The sequence below is a fragment of the Sarcophilus harrisii genome, chromosome 1 (genome assembly GCF_902635505.1).
Source record: "Sarcophilus harrisii chromosome 1, mSarHar1.11, whole genome shotgun sequence".
Lineage (NCBI taxonomy): Eukaryota > Metazoa > Chordata > Mammalia > Dasyuromorphia > Dasyuridae > Sarcophilus > Sarcophilus harrisii.
The window spans coordinates 52,952,043-52,972,109 of NC_045426.1; the positions used below are offsets into that span (position 1 = coordinate 52,952,043).

The 20,067-nt window shown below is 36.6% G+C and overlaps 2 protein-coding genes across 8 annotated transcripts in view; one reads left to right on the top strand and one right to left on the bottom strand.

Annotated features, from left to right (window-relative positions):
- The window catches only part of MKRN2 (makorin ring finger protein 2), a 28,247-nt gene extending 24,165 nt beyond the window's left edge, over window positions 1-4,082 (top strand). For all 3 annotated transcript variants that reach the window (XM_031955366.1, XM_031955387.1, XM_031955378.1), the window contains exons 6-8: window positions 585-695; window positions 2,654-2,798; window positions 3,094-4,082. In XM_031955366.1, coding sequence (XP_031811226.1) covers window positions 585-695; window positions 2,654-2,798; window positions 3,094-3,237 — 400 coding nt within the window. In that variant the 3' untranslated portion in view covers window positions 3,238-4,082. The remainder of the gene's footprint in view (window positions 1-584; window positions 696-2,653; window positions 2,799-3,093) is intronic.
- A 1,175-nt stretch (window positions 4,083-5,257) lies between these two features.
- The window catches only part of RAF1 (Raf-1 proto-oncogene, serine/threonine kinase), a 74,104-nt gene continuing 59,294 nt past the window's right edge, over window positions 5,258-20,067 (bottom strand). For all 5 annotated transcript variants that reach the window (XM_031955398.1, XM_003762447.4, XM_031955406.1 and 2 more), the window contains 7 exons: window positions 18,178-18,262; window positions 17,361-17,537; window positions 15,752-15,798; window positions 7,908-8,026; window positions 6,983-7,114; window positions 6,726-6,860; window positions 5,258-6,458 (listed from right to left, as the gene is read on the bottom strand). In XM_031955398.1, coding sequence (XP_031811258.1) covers window positions 6,318-6,458; window positions 6,726-6,860; window positions 6,983-7,114; window positions 7,908-8,026; window positions 15,752-15,798; window positions 17,361-17,537; window positions 18,178-18,262 — 836 coding nt within the window. In that variant the 3' untranslated portion in view covers window positions 5,258-6,317. The remainder of the gene's footprint in view (window positions 6,459-6,725; window positions 6,861-6,982; window positions 7,115-7,907; window positions 8,027-15,751; window positions 15,799-17,360; window positions 17,538-18,177; window positions 18,263-20,067) is intronic.

The following is a 20,067-nucleotide window of genomic DNA, read 5'->3' on the forward strand; positions in this document are numbered from 1 at the left end:
GCCAACATGGAAGTAGATTATAGGTCTCACTAGAAGGAAGCCTTCCTTGACAGGGTGGATAGGCTGTCTCACAAGACAGATGAAATTCAAGAAGCAGCTTAACAGCCATGTGTCAGGAACCGTGGGGTTCCTGGAGCGGGGGGAGGAAGGTAGCTCAGAGGCATTTTGTCTATTCTTTGAGGTTAGGGCACTGATGGAGACAATAAAGGGGAAGATGGTTTTGATAGGCGACTTTGCCTTGGAATCTTCAAAGTTTATCAATTATTTATACTTTGCTTTGGTATCTTGCTTTCCTCTGCTTCAGACTGGGCGCATACCTGAAAAGTAGGTAAACACATCTTATTTAGTACATCCTGGAAGAGGCTGTGGACCCAGGATAGTAAATTTTGAATTGTGGCCATACTAGTGAATTCATGTGGTTTTAACATTGTCTCACCAAGCAGTTTTCCCTGGTTCTTGTTTCAGTAATCTGTTCTGGTTTGACTAGGTTGGGTAAAGTAACCCCAGATAGCAATCCAGTTACTACCTGGGGCTGCATATTTATTTATACAATGCTAATTTATCCCAATTGATTCTTGTTACAGGTCCTGTCCAGAATGCCGAGTAATATCTGAATTTGTGATCCCAAGTGTGTACTGGGTTGAAGACCAGAATAAGAAAAATGAACTGATCGAAGCATTTAAGCAGGGAATGGGGTAAGCGATGAAGAGCTTGCTTCGTAATTGGTACTGCATTCCCAGGGGCTCTGTGAAAGCCTTCCAAAATGAAGGCCTTTGAGTCAGGGCCTAGGCAAGTGGGACCCTTTCAGCTCTCTAAAGGATGCCTGCCTTTGAGATGTTCTTGTCACACCTGATGAGGAGACAGGCTAGATTCCTTTTGATTCACATTAAGGGTTGCTTACATCATATCACTTTCATCTTTTGGGCTTTTTAATTTCTTGAAGAGCTCTTCTCTTTATCTGTTTCACTTTACCAATGAGTGAATGAACTCAATATGTTAACTCTTTCCTATGTTTGTATTTGATGAATATTGTGCTGATTTTTAACTCCTTGTGGTCACTATGTGTATTACTGGTATCTCAGGATACAAGACAAGACTGGGTCAGACTCTAGGTGACTTTTGCTCAGGATCCACACCTTGACCCAGGAACAAAGGGATCTTTGATTCTCATCAAATGTTGATATCTTCCTTCTTCTTAATTCTTTATTGTAGCCTCCTTATAGGTTGCTCCCTTCTGGAAAGATGGCTCTTTTTAATACCTCGTGAAACAAGGAGTTCAAGAAGTATCATGGTATCCCTACACTGGACTCCAGTTTGGCTGGGATCCCTTTTTTCTTAATGGCAAACACTTCTGTACACTTGGTGGTTTTGCCCTTCAAGGCTTAATCTTCACATACAACAATCATTTTGTCCCTTTGAGCTTTTTAATTGCCTTAAATCCATTTGATGTTGGAATCTAGAATTAGGTTTTAGCAAAAGTATGCCTGTAAACAAGATTCCCAGTGGTTCTATCTCTCCTACTTCAGTGGATTCATAATTGCTGATCCTTCACTGGTCTCTGTTTCCCCAATAATTGAGAATGAGTTAAGATTTCCAAAAGGTGTGAAATAGAAAAAAACCTGGGAGGTTGATTTTTAATTAATTTTTTTAATGACCTTTTTCTAATTGTGCAGCAACTACAAGAGACTGACTTTATAAAGTTTTGTGAATGCCTATGGGATTATACAGTAAGAAGCAATCTAGGTGCCACTACTGAACTATTTAAACCTAGAGGCAGCATCATATTGTGGGTTCTAGTCCCATCTCTCATACTGACCCATTAAGTGATCTGAATCAAACTCTTGTTTCCTTCTGGGTCCCAGTCTCTGATTACAAAATATTTTAAAGAAGACATCATCTGGATCACTGGGGTCAAATTCAAGTGAAAACCAGATTCCTGCAGCTGTATGTTTTGTGTTGTATAGAGTTTTGTCGAACATTGCCCAATTACATTTCAGTCTACAGCTGCCTTGTATCTGACCAACCCTATGAGCTCACCCTAAGATTTTGTGAAAGAACATAAAATCTTCTGATAACAGCAGATGTTACTTATCAGCACTTAACACAAGAGAGCTTCCTGAACTGAATGCTCCCTTAGGTCCTGCTTGGCTCAAGAAAAACAGAGAAGCTGGCTTGTGGGCCAGGGACTGTCCCTGTGACGAGCTGCCCAGAGGCTGGGACCATACTTATCATTTGTCCCCTGCACTTAGATCACAGACAGAAGTTAGCACACGTTGAAATTTTAGCATCAGGATATCACAGCAATTCTTTGACTAAGGTTTGTTGGTTGGAGAAAGAAGACTGTAGCCAATCTTCACAGATCCCTGAGGCTGTCTATGATGAGAATAATTTTTTGTTGTTGTTTTGAATTCATAACAAATATAAACTTCAGTTTTTAGAGGCTAGTGAAAATACATAATTTTCTTTTCCCATCCAGCATAATGAATCCCCTGAAAACTGTTCCACGGACTCTTGGTCTATTGAGTTTATTGGACAGGCTTTTCGGAATCAGCCCTAAAAGCTACTAGATCATCTCCTTCCTGTCTTCTTGTCTAGACTGAAACTAGGCCAAAGAATAAAGACTGCTTTTTTTGCTTTCTTCTCTTCTCTTTAGAAAAAAAGCCTGTAAATACTTTGAGCAAGGCAAAGGGACCTGCCCCTTTGGGGGAAAATGCCTTTATCTGCATGCTTACCCAGATGGGACGAGAGCTGAACCTGAGAAACCTCGGAAACAGCTCAGCTCAGAAGGCACTGTGAGGGTAAGGAGTGGAGGAGGGTGGTGAGTGGCTTGTTTTCCCTTCTTGAGGGCTAGATCAGGCTTCTAGGCTTTTAAAAATATACCCAGACACATCCATCAGGATCTCTGTAGATCTGGAGCGGTCTGGAATTCCAGCATTCAAAGAGATCAGTCAGCGGAAATAATTGTTCTTTTCGAGAAGGTGTTTATTTTCTTTCCCTTTTAAAAGCCAGGCTTGAACAGCTCTTTTAGATACCAGGGGCTACATTTCACAGTCATTTCATTGACTGGAGCCGGAATGGCTATGTATTTTACAGTTCTTCAATTCTGTCCGGCTTTGGGATTTTATTGAGGATAGAGAAAGCCGACACATCCCAGCTACTGAGGAAGATGATGTAACTGAACTCGGTGACCTTTTCATGCACCTTTCAGGAGTGGAAGAGTCTGCGTCGAATCCTTGAGAGTGAACTGAATCCCCCTCCCTCACTCCCTCCCCAATCCCTTGCCACACCATACCCTAGGCTCTCTGCCGGACCAGGCCTGTGTGTTTAGAGAGGGTGTGCTGCAGAGTTCTACATTTACTGCAACAGTACTTGATGTGTCACTTGGATTAAGTGAGGTTGTGTTAAACCTTTGTCTGATCCAGTCTCCATTATTACAGCAATGGAAACATTGAAGGATATAAAATAAAAAATTAACAGAAGTATATGTAATCTCCATTTTCATGGTTAATTAATTCTTTAGTTACTTTTAAGCCTCTGTATGACTGAGAGCTGAAGACCAGACTTGCTAAGGTTGAAGAGGTTCATCAGCAGGTTGATCACAGCATCTCTTGAAGATTATCTACTGTAAAATCAGAAAGGGCCTATGACCTTTCCTGGCAGAGATGGCACTCATAACTGATAAATGACAGCTCCCTGAGAGAATCCATCCAGCCATTCATGCACATGGTCCCTGCCTGGTTGGTGGTTTCTTGGTAGAGGAAAAACACAATGGACAGAGTGGCAACAAAAAAGTGGCTTTTCTGTTTTCTGCATCTTTTTGCCATTTGTGGCTTAGTGCATCCATATAAGCAAAACCCAATATCTGAAAATCCAGATTTACAAAGTGAATTTAATAATGAGGCAACTTTTTTGCATCCCTCCCCCTTGTACCATCTATCTTCCCTCAGGCATTTTAAATTATTTGAATTTCAAAAATCTAATTTTACATCTTTTTCAAACACACATGTCATAAAAATAACGTATACTTGCAGTGTAAAACTTTAATTTGAGTTTGCCTATTAAAGCTATTTTGATTTCTTAGATGTGGTCAGTCCGTCTGAGCTTATTTTATTTTGAGAGTAATAACATCTATTTGAGTCTCACTGTACTAACCAGATTAAAAGCCAGTCTCGTATCCATGGTGCTAGTGGCTCTGATTTGGCTCAGGATGGCTACAGGGATTCCATTTTGAAAGCAAAATGTGTTGTAAAGGGACAGCATAGCAGGGGGTACCTTAAATCAGAGAGGCATCCCATAGTGCCCTGCTCTTTTTATAGGCTATAAACAAGACAGACCCTAGAGCAGCACTCTAGATGTAAAAGGAGGTCTCTAGCCAAGTTGTTTTTATTACTAGAGAATTAGCATCCCGGTTTAGAAAGGGCTATAAATGTTCATAACATGAATAATGAATAAAAATCCCACTTCTCAAGCTTATTATCCAATCCTTAAAGTAAGCAGTACAAGTATTTGACAACTCGTACTATTGAGGGAAAAAAGGAGGCTGAGGTATTCTCTTTAAGACTAAGGCACTGCTGCTCAGCTCATCCGTTCTTATGTATAAAGTACATCTAAAAAACATTCCCTGTTTGAAAGCAGTTAAGGAAAACTCTTGCACTAAAGAGTTGCTACCAAGTAAAAATGCCTACTGATTTTTAAGTGTATAAATTATAATTTCAATTAAATATTCTTCTCCCACATACATGCTTTATAGGCAGGCTGTTTACAGTTTTCTATACAGCAGAATGTTTTTTAAACTTATGAATTGAGTGAGATTATTTATATAACAAAGGTTGGAATTAAGGGTATGAAAGCTCCTTCCCTAAGCTTCCTCAAGACTTTGCATCACCAATAACAGAAAATATGGACAAATGAAAGGAACCTTCGATGTTCTCTAGTCCAGTCATTTTATGCATAAGGAAATTGAGGACCAGAGATTAAATGGTGGCTTTGTCTCCAATATTACACAAATCAAGAAAGATCTAGTCCTGAATCTGTCTGTGTCCATGCAAGTCCAGTTTTCTACCCATAAACCATTCTGTCGTCTTCCTCACTTCCCATCACCATCCCAAGCCATGCATTGCCAAGTCCTAATTCTAGAGGAAAACTATATTTTAGAAGAAAAATTTGTTTACAGCCTTAGAAAATGGGCAAAACACACTTGTGTAATGTTAAACAAAACAGGATCTTCCCATGATAAATGAAAAAGGAGGCCATTAAATCTAAATTTAACTTATTTTATTAAAATAAGATAAATCACTAGAACCATGGCTTACAATAAATTCATTTTCTCAGGAGCAATAAAAACAAAACCCAAACCATCAAGAAAAACTGTATATATTCAGTTTCCTTGTTTATACGAGGTATGACTGTAAAGCAACATGACAAACTGATATTTTTTTAGGGGAGAGGGGGCCAGATACAAATGAAAGCTCAACTTTTTAAAACTCATACCTCATATAGTGCATCTCCTAGAAGACAGCTTCAAATTGGGAGGTCACTCTGCTTGCTTAGAGTGGAGAAACATTGAGAGGAACATAGCAATTCCTCTTAAAAGACCATTAATCCACAACTGGATATCTCATTGGGTGCAAGAAGTCTCAAGTACCAAGGTATCACTCCTTAGGTCAATAATTGCAGCAAGGCTGTATATATGGCCCCCATTTGAGAACAGTACTATGGAGAACAGTTTATTCCTTCGCATGATTTGTTTTCTATGTGCAAAACTTATGTGGTAACCTGCCATCTTTTAAAAAGAATAAAAATTCCTTGGCATGATTAAGACTCATCATAGGAACTTGTATCCAGAATTCATCATCCTATTTTTTTCTGTAGTTGGACTGCCACCTTTGTCTGGAAACATCCTCTAGGACTGGAACTTTTCAGGAACTCCCCCAAAGAGTTTTAGCTATTCTTACTATAAAAATATTAATTATTCCAACAAAAATGATCAAGAGAAAATATTGCCAAATAAACACAGCCACCTCTGTAGAGGAAAATAAGGCTCAAGGGCATCTATTTAAAAAATTCTGGCTTGTACTGCATCTTGTCTGTTATTGGTAAAATGACACCATTATGACACATGACACAAAATGAATGGAAAACATCTCTGGGCAAACAAACTGTAGAAAAAGGCAACGTGGAGTGATGTCCCTGTAGTACTTGAATTGTAGAAATCTGTAGCAGCTTTTTCTGAAGAAAAAAAATTCGTCTCATCCATTAAGGTAAGAAAAGCAGAACTTTGGGGATTTTCCTGTTTGGGAGGATGGTGCAAGATATACCTAGAAAACTGGGAGTCTTGTGGATGTCAATGTGCATGAGTTTATGTCCTCTGTGTGGGCTGCACGGTGTAGAGATGGTTCAGAAGCACTGCGGTTGATTTTCGGTAAAGAATGTTGGAGTAACTCAATGGAAGACAGTATCTGAAATGAGACATCAAAAGGGACAGATTTCAGACAATTTCATTCAAAATATGTTCAAAACGACATAAAACCAGGAGAGAGACATACACACACACACAGAAGTTGGAGAATCTCTCCCATAAACTCAGGATGGCCTGATTAGGTTAGGGATGACCTTTCCAATTTCCCATTTTCTAGGGGTCCAACCCCTATATCCTCCCAAGAGGGCACAAGGAATAACAAACAGTACTGAAGCCCCCCCCCCCCCCCCCCCCAAGCAGCTCATACCTGTGGAAAAAGGGGTCTTTCTTCCTTAACTTTCTTCACACAATCTGCTACCAGCCTCTTCATAGCCTTGGGGCAATTCTTGTATAGCTTACTGAGATCTGGAGATGCATATCCTCGGCCAACCATAAATATAATCTAAATGAAGGAGAAGAGGTAGGAAGCTGTTACTGCAACAGGTTACCTTTATTCCTTTAAATCTGGGCCCCCATCTCAAGCCACCTGTTTGAATGGACTTTCCTACTGCTAGTTGCACTCACCTGATCTCGGTTGTTGATGTGCGAATATGGTAGCTCTCCTGTCATCAGTTCATACAGCACAATGCCATAAGAATAGACATCCGACTGAAAGCTGAATGGATTATTGTCCTGCATGCGGATAACTTCTGGAGCCTAAAAAAGGATGAATCACTTTACATCAATATTGCCTGGGAAGGACGACTGTGGGACTAGATTGTTAGAAATCGTTTTTGCTTTCTACAAACCCAGGAAATATATTTAGCTCCCATTAATCATGCGGAAGCTGAAGGCAGACTTTTCTAGATCTCTGGAGCAAAAAGTAGCTGGTTTTGTGGGGTAGGGTGGGGAATAATAAAATTATGGCAGAGAGGAAGAAGAAGAGAATGAAGTCTAAAATGAAAATGAATGTAAGTCATAGTTGCATGTAAAGGGCTTAACAGGTAGGGTGTGAAAAGATACCTGGAATTTACAAATATGAACTTGGTGAACCTGCACATAAGTAAGTATTAGATAAGTACTTGTTAAATGAATGGATGATGTGCATCTTCCAAGAACCACGGGAGACAGTTTTACCCAAAAGAATCTTGTTTTTCAAATTCATAAAAGCAATAAATCTTATCATCCAAGACTAATAAAATCCATCATTATCCAGGCAGATTTTAACAGTGTTTAACTGCCTCTCTGTGCCTCAATTTATATACTTAAAAGGAATACTGAAAAAGGAATATGAACAGACTGAAGATAACTGGTATTTGTAAGACTGTGTAGAAGAAAAAAAAGAAAAGTCAAAAGCTTTATTTATATAAAGTGCTTAATTTAAATAAACCTTGGAAATAGGACAATTATCAGACTTAGCTGGACAATATAGTAATTGAAGAAGGGCTGGGAGCTCACATCTGATCAGATGAGTAAGAAAGCTAAATTCAGATTTAGATTATTTCCTTACCATCCAGAGAATGGAACCTGTTGGCTGTTCCACTTGTTGAGAGCCACTCCATCTAGATTTTACTGTTGCCAAACCAAAGTCTCCTATTTTCACTGTCAAACCTTCATGAAGAAATATATCTAAGAAATCTATTAAGGAACCATTTCAAAAAAAACATAATTTGAATTAAACTAAACCAGAGTGTAGTCATCTGCCCAATGCATAATGAATCCCTCACACCATGACATCTTTATCAAGTAATTGAGACTTTTTGAATACTTTATATTAGGAATTTCCTACCTTACCAAGAAGCCCATTTTGTTCAACAACTTTAGTTTTATTAGGAAGTTCTTCACACTAAATGAAATCTACTCGTTGACATGAATTTTCCCCTCTGGAGCCAAGCAAATTAGGTTTAACTCAGATTTTTTTTTTTTAATCACTTAAGTTTAACTCTTGATTTTTGGTGGTTGTTGCTTATTTCTCCTATTTTTAAAGTGCTGTCTCATTTTGTATTATGTAAACAGGCAGCCTTACACAAACATTTGTTGTTCTGTTTTTCAGTTGTCTGAACTCTTTATGACCTCTTTTGGGGTTTTCTTGGCAAAGTCACTGGAGAGGTTTTGCCATTTCCTTTTCCAGCTCATTCTACATGTGAGTAAACTGAGGCAAACTTTAATGACTTGCCCAGGGTGATAACAAAACTAATAAGTTATCTGAGGCCAGATTTTAACTTGAGAAGAGGACCTAGCTGTCCTAAACACATATATGCACAAAATTTGTCTATTTTTCTACAACTAATGCTGTAGCTGAAGTATGAAGTACTCCAATATCTGGAGTACTCAAGTGATGTGGGTAGAGGAAAGACAGGTTACCATGGGTCTCAGTGAAGCTGTCTTAACTGATGTTCAGTCTAGCTGAATTTGAAAAGGCTCATTACCAGTACTACTAGAGTGCAGGGTTTTTTTTTTAACCATCTTCAGGAAGCTATGTCCTAGATTAAGAAAAAAACTTTATGAAATTGTGCAAAGAGTACTAATAAAGAACATTCCTTAACTATTCTCTTCTATGAGGGTTTTGGAAAGTTCTTCCCCAATGTATACCTTGACCTTCCTTTCCCTTTCTGCTTCCGCTTGTATCCGATGACATCCCCCTCGCCTGATGGTTCATCCCCTGAAAACTCCCTTCACAGGCGTTCCAGTTTGAGCCTCCAAGCCATACCATGCATAAGTCAGGAAATATATTAGTCCGTCTGCACCAGTAAGCCATTCTTGCTTGCTCTTTGTAGCATTGCTGGTATGAGAGTGGCCCGTGGCTTCATCTCCTGCTCTCTGGATCCTCGACTCCCTTGATTCTTTGGAGAGGATGGTGTGTCATAATGCATAGGCATGACAGAGGAATGGTATTCCTATTTGATAGGTTTCAGAGAACAGTGTGAGGTTATTCCAAGCACTGTATATTTTCCCAAATGCAATGCTTTCAGCCCCTTGATCCAATTTGGGTACCAGCAAAACAGCCATTGTCTCAGACTATTGTATGAGGGATCAGCTCAAGAAGCTGTCCAACCAGATTTGGATTATAATCTGGGAGCCAGGAATTCTTCATCCACTCAGCTTTTCTCTGTGAATTTTTAGGCCAAACTCTAGCCTGAGGCTCTATAAGTTCCCAGGATTTGGTATAACTCTTAAGTCGTGTGCAAACAGGAATGACCTGAAAAGATTTAATCAGCCCAAACAGACTCTTCCCATGGCAGTAAGCAGATACCTTTGGTGAATATATCTGTTTTAAGCTTTGTTTCATTCATACTGAGAGTCAGAGAACTGATAAATAAAACTTCTGTAGATACATCTATCAAGCAGTCCCATGGGATCTGATCTTAACACATACACAGGATACACATAATTAAAGTCCTTAAGACTACATTTTGCTCTACCAACAAGTGCTTCAGGGAAAAACAAACAATATTCTGTACAGACATTTTGTAAAGGCCTTTAGGGCCTCATTTCTACCCAGGTTTGAGAACTGCTGCAACTCTTATTATCAAGAACTATTTATTGCAAACTATGAAAATGTATTCAACAAAGAAATGTAAAAGGGCCAAAGTATTAAACACATTCTTTAAAAACTTCATACTCTTAAGAACTTATCAAAAAGAGCCATAAAGAGCTCTTGAAATAAATGTAGGAAGACAGAAGTTCAACACTGATATCCTTAAAAATGAATAGATCAGAAAAGAAAACAATTGCCAAATATATCAAGAATAAAGACACAACACAATGATATTTTCTGAACACAACTGAAAGAAATTCTTAGAGAAAATTCCATATTTGAGAATTTTAAATTTACACAGCCATTACTTATCAGGTGTTTACAGACTCTTTATCCATTATGCCATGGTCAGTTCTCCTTTGAAAAAATATATTAAAAAGATTAATGATTTATATTTCTTAATTTAACGCACTTTTTAAAAAGTGATGTATCAACTCAAGCACATAGGAAAAATAAATTTAGAAAATTAGAGAAAAGGAGTAATGGCACAGTAACAGCACCAGCCTTGGAGTCAGGAGGACCTGAATTCAAATTCAGCCTCAGACATATTAACACTTCCTAGCTGTGTGAGCCTGGATAAATCAACCCCAATTGCCTTGCCTCCCCCCAAAAATAATCAGAGAAAGAAGAAATAGAAAACAAAGAAGGTTTCTGGTAATTTCAAAAACAACAAAACCAACAAACCTTTTTAACTTGCTTTTAAATAAAAGAAAGTATTACCAATGTGAGTTCACAATGGGAGAAAAAAGAATTATCAAGGTCTACTATACAAACCGAGAGTTTAAGGGAAATAATTACTAGAAATTTTCAAAAAATATTCAAATTAGCAGACTGATATAGAAGTGTTAAAAAATAAGCTAGAAAGAAAGAAAAAAAAAAACCTTACTGCGGGTGGGTCTCAGGTGAATTTTAAGCAAGCTTTTTAAAGAGCAACAATTAATACCTGTGACAAATTATTCTGAACAAGTGACCTTGAAAGCACTTTACAAAGGTCTTTTCATGAATAAAAAATTATGTTAACACTAAACAAGAGAAAAATAAAGCAGAGGGGGGAAAAAAACAAAAATTGTCAAATGAGAGGGGAAAATACTTGTAGCAACTGTGTGACAAATCTATAAATATCCAAGATATATAAGGAGCTTTAACCCAAATATATAAGACCAAAAGCCATTCCCCAAAAGATTACTGGCCAAAACTTAAGAGCAAAGTTCTCAAAAAAAAAAAAAAAAAATTCAATATTTTGACAATCAAATGAAAGTCTGTTCTAAATCACTAATTAAAAATAGATAAATTTAAATTAAGATTTCATTTCACATCCAGAAGAAACTGGCAAAAATGGGAAAAGATGGAAACAGACAATGGTGTTGTATGGGAAGTGAGGCACACTGATCATAAGCTATGAGTTGGCCCATTCATTCTGGAAAAACTATTTGAAATTATGATAAAAAGTATTTAAAATATCCATGTTCTTTGATCCAGAGACTGTATTACTAGAAATAACCTCAAGGAGGGCAGCTAGATGGCACAGTAGATAGAGCACCAGCCCTGAAATAGGGCGACCTGAATTCAATTCTGGTCTCGAACACTTAACACATCCTAGCTGTGTGACCTTGGGCAACTCACTTAACCCCAATTGCCTCAGCAAAAAAAAAAAAAAAAAAAAGAAAAGAAAAAAGAAAAAGAAATATACCTCAAGGAAGTAAAATACAGAAAGGTCCTCCATATAGTGAAATATTTAAACAGCACTGAAAACATGAACTAATGTAGAATGATATTAGTAAATAAAACCGGGAAAACAATAGGCACAATGATAACTAAGATGCAAAGAACAACAAAATGGATCTGAAAGCTTTGCATTGAAAGCGACTGATCTTGATTTCAAAGAAGAAATGAGAAAATGTGCCTCCTCACTTTTAGTGAAGATGGGGATGGAGAGTTGTGGAGGGGTACATAGGCTATCAAGCATGGTTGATATATCAGCCTAAGCTTTTTTTTTAAACAAAGAAAAGGTTTATGAAGTAGCCTGGAGTGGTAATATATTCAGAAATTCATCTGATATAAAAAAAGCATCAAAACTTAAAAAAAATACCCATTAGTTCCATAAAGACATCTGAAAAAAAAAGAAATGCCAATTCATTTCTCATTTTCAAAAGACTAAGGAAGGGTACTTAAATTTTTTTCCCAATTATCAAAGATTCCTTCCCCACCCAAGCAAAAATTAAATCTTTTCTAACAACAAAGCAGTCAAGCAAAAAAAAAAAAAAACGTTAGCTACATTGAAAAATGTATTTTATTCTGACTTAGTTTATCACTTATCAAAGTCATGGGTTATCTGAATTCTTATTCTCCAGTTGTGCTCACTTTCAGAGACATCTGTACATATTATATCTTCCCAAGTTTCTTTGAAATTTCATTACTTTACCATATGTCAAGATTCTGGGGAGATGATATCCCAAAGAATAAAAGATAAAGGCTTACAACCAGCAATAACTTACCTAGCAAAACTGAGCATAATGTTACAGGGAGAAAAAACTCAAACTAGAGGATCTCTAAGCATTTCTTTATCAAAGATCAGAGAAAAAAAGGTAAACAGGTGAGCAACAATAAGAGAGTACACAAAGATGGAATTGTTTGCATTCTACTAGAGAGAAATATTAGTCTCCTGTCAACAGAGATCATAGGCTTAGACACAGCAACTGTGTTATAAAAAAAGTCAATTTCCATAAAATACATACTCAATATAGATATTTTACCCTTCAAGAAAATAGGTGGGAAATGGGATATGGGAAGAGGGAAAGGGTGATTAAAAAAAAAAAAAAGAGTATATCAGGAGAAAGCGAAGTCAGTACCAAAACACTTTTGAGGAAGGACTGGGTGAAAGGAGGGAGAGAATAAATGAGAGAAAATAGTTAGCAAGAGTAATTGTAAAAAGAATTTCAAAACAAGTTTCTCTGATAAGGCTTCATTTCTCAATCACAGGGAACTGAGTCAAATTTATAAAAAGTAAAAGTCATGCCCTAATTGATAAATGATCAAAAGATATAATCTATGCCCCAAAGGGCTATAAATTCATGCATATCCTTTGACCTAATAATACCACTACTACTCATGTATATCAAAAGAGATTAAAAAAATAATAACCTACATGTACAAAAAATATTCACAGCAGGTCTTTTCTTAGGGCAAAAATGCTGGAAATTGAAGGGATTTCCATTAATTAAGGAATGACTCAATAAACTGGTATATGTTTATGATGGGATATTATTGTTAATAAAAACAATTATGAGAAATAATGAACAGGATGCTCTCAGGGGGGAAAAAAAACCAAAAAACTAAACAACAACCTGGAGAGTCCTCCATGAACTCAAGCAAAGTGAAATGTACTATATACAAAGTAACAGCAATGTTCTGGGATGAACAGCTGCAAAGGACTGCTACTCAGTAGTACAATCATCTACAACTACTGGGAAGGATTGATAATGAAAAATCCTCTCCATTGACCCAGAGAAGAAAATGATTGGGTCTGAATACAGATTGAAGCATTCTCTCCTTTTTTTAAACTTAATTTTTCTTGAGAGCTTTTATTTTTATAGGGTGGAAGATCTATGTTTTCTTTTACAAAACTTAATTTACTTGATTTTTATGGAAATGTTTTGCATAACTTCACATGTGATTTCTTAATTGTAGGTGGGGATAAGGGAGAGAATCTAGAACTCAAAAAATTTTAAACCAAATGCAAAAAAAAGTTATTTTGAGTAACTAGGGGAAAATATCAAACCATAAATTAAGTAATTAATTAAAGAAAAATCAATTTTCATTGTAGAATGAAAGGAATTAACAGATTAGGCTAAGTAGACACTGACCATAGGCTAAATCTGGGAAACTGATATTTTTAACTGAATCTATTATACCATCTTTTTTGGAGAGGGAGAGGAAGAAGGTCATCTATGTCTTTCTTCAAATAGCAGAGAATGTAAAGGTTAAAAATTACTTGAACTTTTTAGAACTTGTTCTACCTCACATTCAAATCATATCTTTATTATATTTCTCTCCTTGGAAGACAAGAAATCAAAGAAATTTCTATTGGACAGACCTACTTTAGACTTAGCTTTTATAATACTAAAAAGCAATTTCCTCTAAGTCCTTCAGATTCTTCATGGAACAGAAGAATTTGCCAAACTCCTTGAGCCTTTGCTTTCAATGGATTTGCAAAGTACTTCCAACATTTTTCTCATATACATTCATTTTGTTATTTGTTCTATTATATGAAATAATTTTCATTTTACTTGTACAAAATTATTTTGTGTATAATGAACCTTATACTCCAACCAAAATGGATGGTTCCCCATCTTAACATCCGCACTTTCCACCTTCCATACTTTTGTGCTCATACTGTCCTATTCCTTGGAATATTGTTCCATTGTTTAAAATTCTGATTAAATGCTACTTCCTCCAGGAAGTCTTCTCTATACCTCCAGCCAAGAGATGATTTTCCCCACTTTGGCCACAAAAACAGTGTCCAATGTACTTAATATTTCAATTGGGCTGTCTCCATCTATGGTATTTTAGGCTCCATGAAAACAGGGACTGTTTTATCTTTACATCTTCCCTAGTGTCTAGTAAAGTGCTCTGTACACAGACAGCCCTTAAATAAGTGTCCACTAAATGGAAATGAATGAAACCCATGGATTATTTAACTGAGGGAAAAAAAACCCAGAGGCCTATCTGCTAAATAAATTATTGTACATCAATGTTATGAATATTACACCGTAAGAGCAGCATAAGGAAGATTCACATATAAACTTATTTGGGGAAATTAGGGGGCATCAGTGCACTGAGCACTGGGCTGGGGGTCGAGAAGACCTGAGCCTCCAATCTAGCCTCAGATACTTAGTAGCTAAGTGGCCCCATGCAAGTTACCTGACCCATGATTGCCTTGGTTTTTCTCATCTGTAAAACGGGGATAACAACATTTACCTGCCAAGACTCTTGTGAGGATCAAATGAAATAACAACTGTCAAGTGTTTAGTACAGCACCTGAAACATAATGCTAAATAAAATGCTAGCTATTATTACTATTATTATTATTGTTGTTACCACATGAAGTAAGCAGATCCAGGAAAACAATAGCATGACTATATTAATGTAATGGAAAGCACAACAATAAAAGGAATTCAAATTGAATGCTGTATGATTATAATGAAGAAAAAAAGGAGCTACCTTCTCTTGCTCTTTTGCTGAAGTAGGGAGACCTTCTGTATGACACCGTATATGATGTCGCAATTCTGACATGTTGCTTAGTTCTGCAGAACTTTGTTTCCCTCTATCTAAGAGAATGAATGCATTGGGAATGTTCAAACAAATTTTTAATTTTAAAAAATTAAAATGATTTAAGATCAGCCACAAAAAGATGAGAATGCATCACTCGATTCTCAGTGGAGGTAGGAGATTATGAGTATGGAAGCTATAGGATTTTGTGGATGTATCAGTGCTTTGTTATTTCTTTTTCAAAATAAGGATCGTTCTCTGGGACTGTACAATGGGAAATATGGACGATTTAAAAACAAGATAGCAATAAAAATAGTATTTAAAAAAATAAAAGCTACCATGATGAAAATTAATCCATTAACTCTATGGCAACTGTAAGGAAGAACTAGGGAGACAAATGTGCAGCCTTATATATTATGTAGTCCCTTCCTCAGTTGTATGAAGACATCTTCAAGCTACATGGAGAACTGTTAATGTATATATTTGGATCTTCTTAAATCTTGGAACCTTTCATATTAATCACATCAAACTACATAATTAAAGGATACTATTTGATTTCATGTCCCTGTGGATGATGTTCTTTGCATGTAAATAACTGTAAAAGAAAAAAAGAAAAAGCTTATAAAAATATATTCATTTACATGACATAGAATCATTTCCAGGTTGGAAAAGCAAAAACTCCAAAGTGCAAATAAGGAAGCAGAGTTGTTTTATCATTAAAATGACTTTACAAAAAGTTCCTTTTGAGGCTTCAGTAACCAAACCAGTTAACTGAGGATCAATGACCTCACCATCTTGTATCTAACAGTGTCAGAAGACAATTCCAGGGTAAAGTAGTGGTCCACACAGCAAGGTCACTGAAACTTTAAGACAGAGAAAGATTGCTGCAGCTCTAAAGGACCTGAGAGGCTCTGTGGACAAATCCATTCCTTTCAAGCAGATGTCTAGGCAGCATGTATTCAATAACAATGCTGAGAGACAATGGATATTTATTTCTAGTTGGTCAGGAAATTTTTTATTGTCTAGTGGATATCAAAAAGAATCTCAAACCCAATCTTACTACTAGTTTCTCTAAAATAAAAACAAGCAATAAAAAAGTAAAGTTTAATTCTAGGATGATCACAGATTTAGAACTTCAAGGGACCTCAAAAGCCAATTAATCCAAGCCCCTTGTTTTAAGAATAAGAAAACAAGTCCAGGGAAGGTCAGTGTGTCTAAGGCTAATGTCACACAGGCATTAAATATCTATTTTCCTATGGGGAGCTAATCAAGCATATGTTTTTGTCTCAATAAACAAATAAATATTTATTTATTTATTAAATTTATTATTGCTTATTAAAAAATAAAAAATAGACCAATTGGTCTATTCTAAAAATTATCTAATGAATTTCTGTCATACAGCTTAGAGCTTCTCTGCCCCTCCTTTTTTTTTTTGGGGGGGGGGGTGATAACAATTTCCTATGTATATTTCCAGATCTTAGAAATGCCCAGTTTCTGATCTTTCCAGACAAAATTATCATTTGAGTTAACTATGATCAAAGCATGACTAAATCTTCTCTTGAGATATACAGCAGACCTTCCTCTTTATCCAGGAAGGAGGAGATGTCACCAGATGAAAAGCTCAGCTTGGAATCAAAGTTGAATCCAGCTCCAAAGCCTATGAGACCATGGTCAAGTCCCTCAACCTTTCTGAGCAATCTTTAAAATCGGGATAATATTTATTCTGCTGTCCACAGAGTTGTCATGAGGAGAACATGCTCTAAGGATTAGCTACAGAAATAAGAGTTTCCATCATTAATGACCACAGGGACCAAAAAACTCCAAACAACCTTTTTCAACTCTGACATGTTGGGAATTCCCGAAAGCTCAGAAGGGTGTGGTTTGCTGGAGTCTCTGTGACAGCCAGGGTTGGCTAAGGCACTGGGGGTGGCCAAGAGAGTTGGAAAACACACCAACCTCTGAAGAGATTTCCTTTTCTCTAACTGATTTTAACCCCAAGGCTGGTTTTCAGTCAAATTCACACAAAGTCCTTTGATACATATTTAATTTGTATAAATTACATGCAACCTAAATGCTGAACATGAACACATATCAAATGTCTTTTCAAAATCAGGAATATTTTGATTAAGATATGATATAATCTCCTGAAATACTTACTCCATTCCTTGCGCTGTCTGCCGGGCAATATCTATAAGTTGGAACATTTGAAATTTGGTCTCCTGGACATGGAGGTGTTTATAAAGACTGCTCCCCTCACACCACTGTGTCACAATGGCCAGGTTATCTTTAGTCATATAACCCATGAACAACAGAATGTTAACATGCCTGGTTTTTCTGAAGAAAAATATAAAGAGAAAAAAATTTCCTATTATCCTTATGAAGTAACATCAAAACAAAGGAGATTACTGACAGACTTTAGGGAAGTCTAAGCCAAGGTATCAAAGTGTCAAGACATTACAGTCTAAACAGAAAACTTAAACCTAAAAATCATCTTCACTTAATCACCTCTCTGACCTTGGGTTAATCATTAAAACTCTCTGGGCTTCTCATTCCCGATGCATAAAAAGAGAGCAGACATTTCAGCATTGACTACAGGGGAGCATGAAGGGGGGATAAAAACAATACAGTCTTTGCTCCCAAAGAACTTGAGAGTCCATTGGAGGGAAGGGACCAAAGTGTTCATTTACACTAGAGATCACAGCTGATGGAGGATGGGGGAGATAGGATGGCCAAAATTAGTGTAAGAAGAGAAGCATGGGCGAAAAGGACCAAGGAAGGTCTCTCAGCAGACCAATGACATGGTCACAGACTATGTACATTAATTGACCTCAGAGGTCCCCTCTTAAGTCTGAATCACTGTAGGAAGCACTATGTACTCATTAAGACGATTACCCTGTGGAACATTTTCACAGAACAAATCACACACATTGGCAGAAGGGCCTCTAAAACAAGACAACAAAACTTCTCTGCTCACCTTAAGACAGCCACTTCATTCCTGAAAGCCTGAAGCTGTTCTGGAGTTGGATCAATGACTTTTAATATCTTTACAGCAACATCTCCTGCAAATTAACTTAAAGTCAACACGACAAAAAAGGAATGCTTTTTACTTCAAGTTGTCATCTATGTGATAGAGCAGGGAACTGCCATCTAAGAAGGCGGTCATATCAATGCAGGCTCTGCTATAAATGGTTCTCATGAACCATTTTCTTCAGTGTCATTTCTGATTTTGTTGTCTTTCTTACTCAATAAATGCCAATGTGCCAGACCCATTATGAAATCCCTGCTCCTAGTCTCTTCCCAGCTAATTCACTTAGCTCATCTTCCCACACTCGGGAGCCATGACATTCTTCTCGCTGACTTCTTTTTGAAGGAAGCCTTTCTCCTTGTGTTTGAAACCTTGTTTCAATTTTTTTTTTCTCTCCCTTCCCCTTATCCCCTCCCCTAGGCAGCAAGTAATCCAATACATATTAAACATATTTGCATATATCTTGAAAATAAAAAGCTAATTTTTTTAAAAAGGTCAGATAATCAATAGTAAGAAAACACAACTTAATTTGTATAGTATTAGATTCCAGTAGTAGGTAACCATACAATTAAATAGTGGTCCAGTATAAGTCTTGAATGCAGAGTGTTTTATATACAAATTTGAGGTGGTGTTATTATTAATAAAAATAACAGCAATAAGAGTAAAACTGAACAAGAACTTTTCCCTTTATCATTTTAAAATAAGAAACAGTCCATTATTTCAAATGTAAAGTTCTTGTACAATCCTTAGGCTGCTGCAAATGTCTACTGTTTATTATTCTGTCTGCCTTAATCTTGAGATGTAATTTTTGTTATTTTTTAAAAATTTAATTCTATTTTTAGTTCCAAATTCTCTTCCTCTTCCACTGAGAAGACAAGAAAAAGAAAGCCCCGTGTCAAACGCAAATGTAAAACTATCTTTGATTATATCTTGCGTTTTTTTAAAGAGTTTTATTTTCAAAACATGTGCATAGATAGTTTTCAACATTTATCCTTGCAAAACCTTGTATTCCAAAATTTTTTCTCCTTTCCTTCCCCTTGCCCACTTCCCTAGACCGGCAAGTAATCCAATAAACATGTACAATTTTTCTATACATATTTCCACACTTATCATGCTGCACAAGAAAAATCAGATCAAAAAGGGGAAAAAAAGAGAAAAAAAAAAGAAAAGCAAGCAAACAAATGACAAAAAAAGGTGAAAATACTCTGTTGTGATCCATATTCAGTATCCACAGTCCTCTCTCTGGGTACAGATGATTCTCTCCATCACAAATATATTGGAACTGGCCTGAATCACCTCAATGTTGAAAAGAGCCACGTCCATCAGAATTGATCATCATATAATCTTGCTGTTGCTGTGTATGTTCTCTTGATTCTACTCACTTTCCTTATCAGACTGTTTTTAACAAGGATGCTGTAAGTGAACTTAAACTTGTATTTATATTCTGTCTTTGGTTTCATTATTCCAATTGGAATTTGAATTTTAAATCTGAATTATAGTTTCACATTTCACTTATCTGAAATAGATGAAAAGGAGGTGCTTTTCCCAATAAGTGAGTTTTCCAGGTAACTGAAGCTAACCCTTTTTTAGGAGTAAAACTTTTTAAAACATTTTTTGAATGGCTACATAAGTAAAATGTGTTACATACTTCCTTGCATTCTCAAGCACAGGATGCTGAACAAATATATCCTTTTCGTAATGACTTATGGCCATCACTATGAACAACAATTCTCATAAACAAAACATTTTCAATCTCAAGGGAAAACTTGAAAAATGCATCCACTGTGCACATCTGTCACTAGAGGCAATGAACCTTCACCATAACACATTTAATTTTAT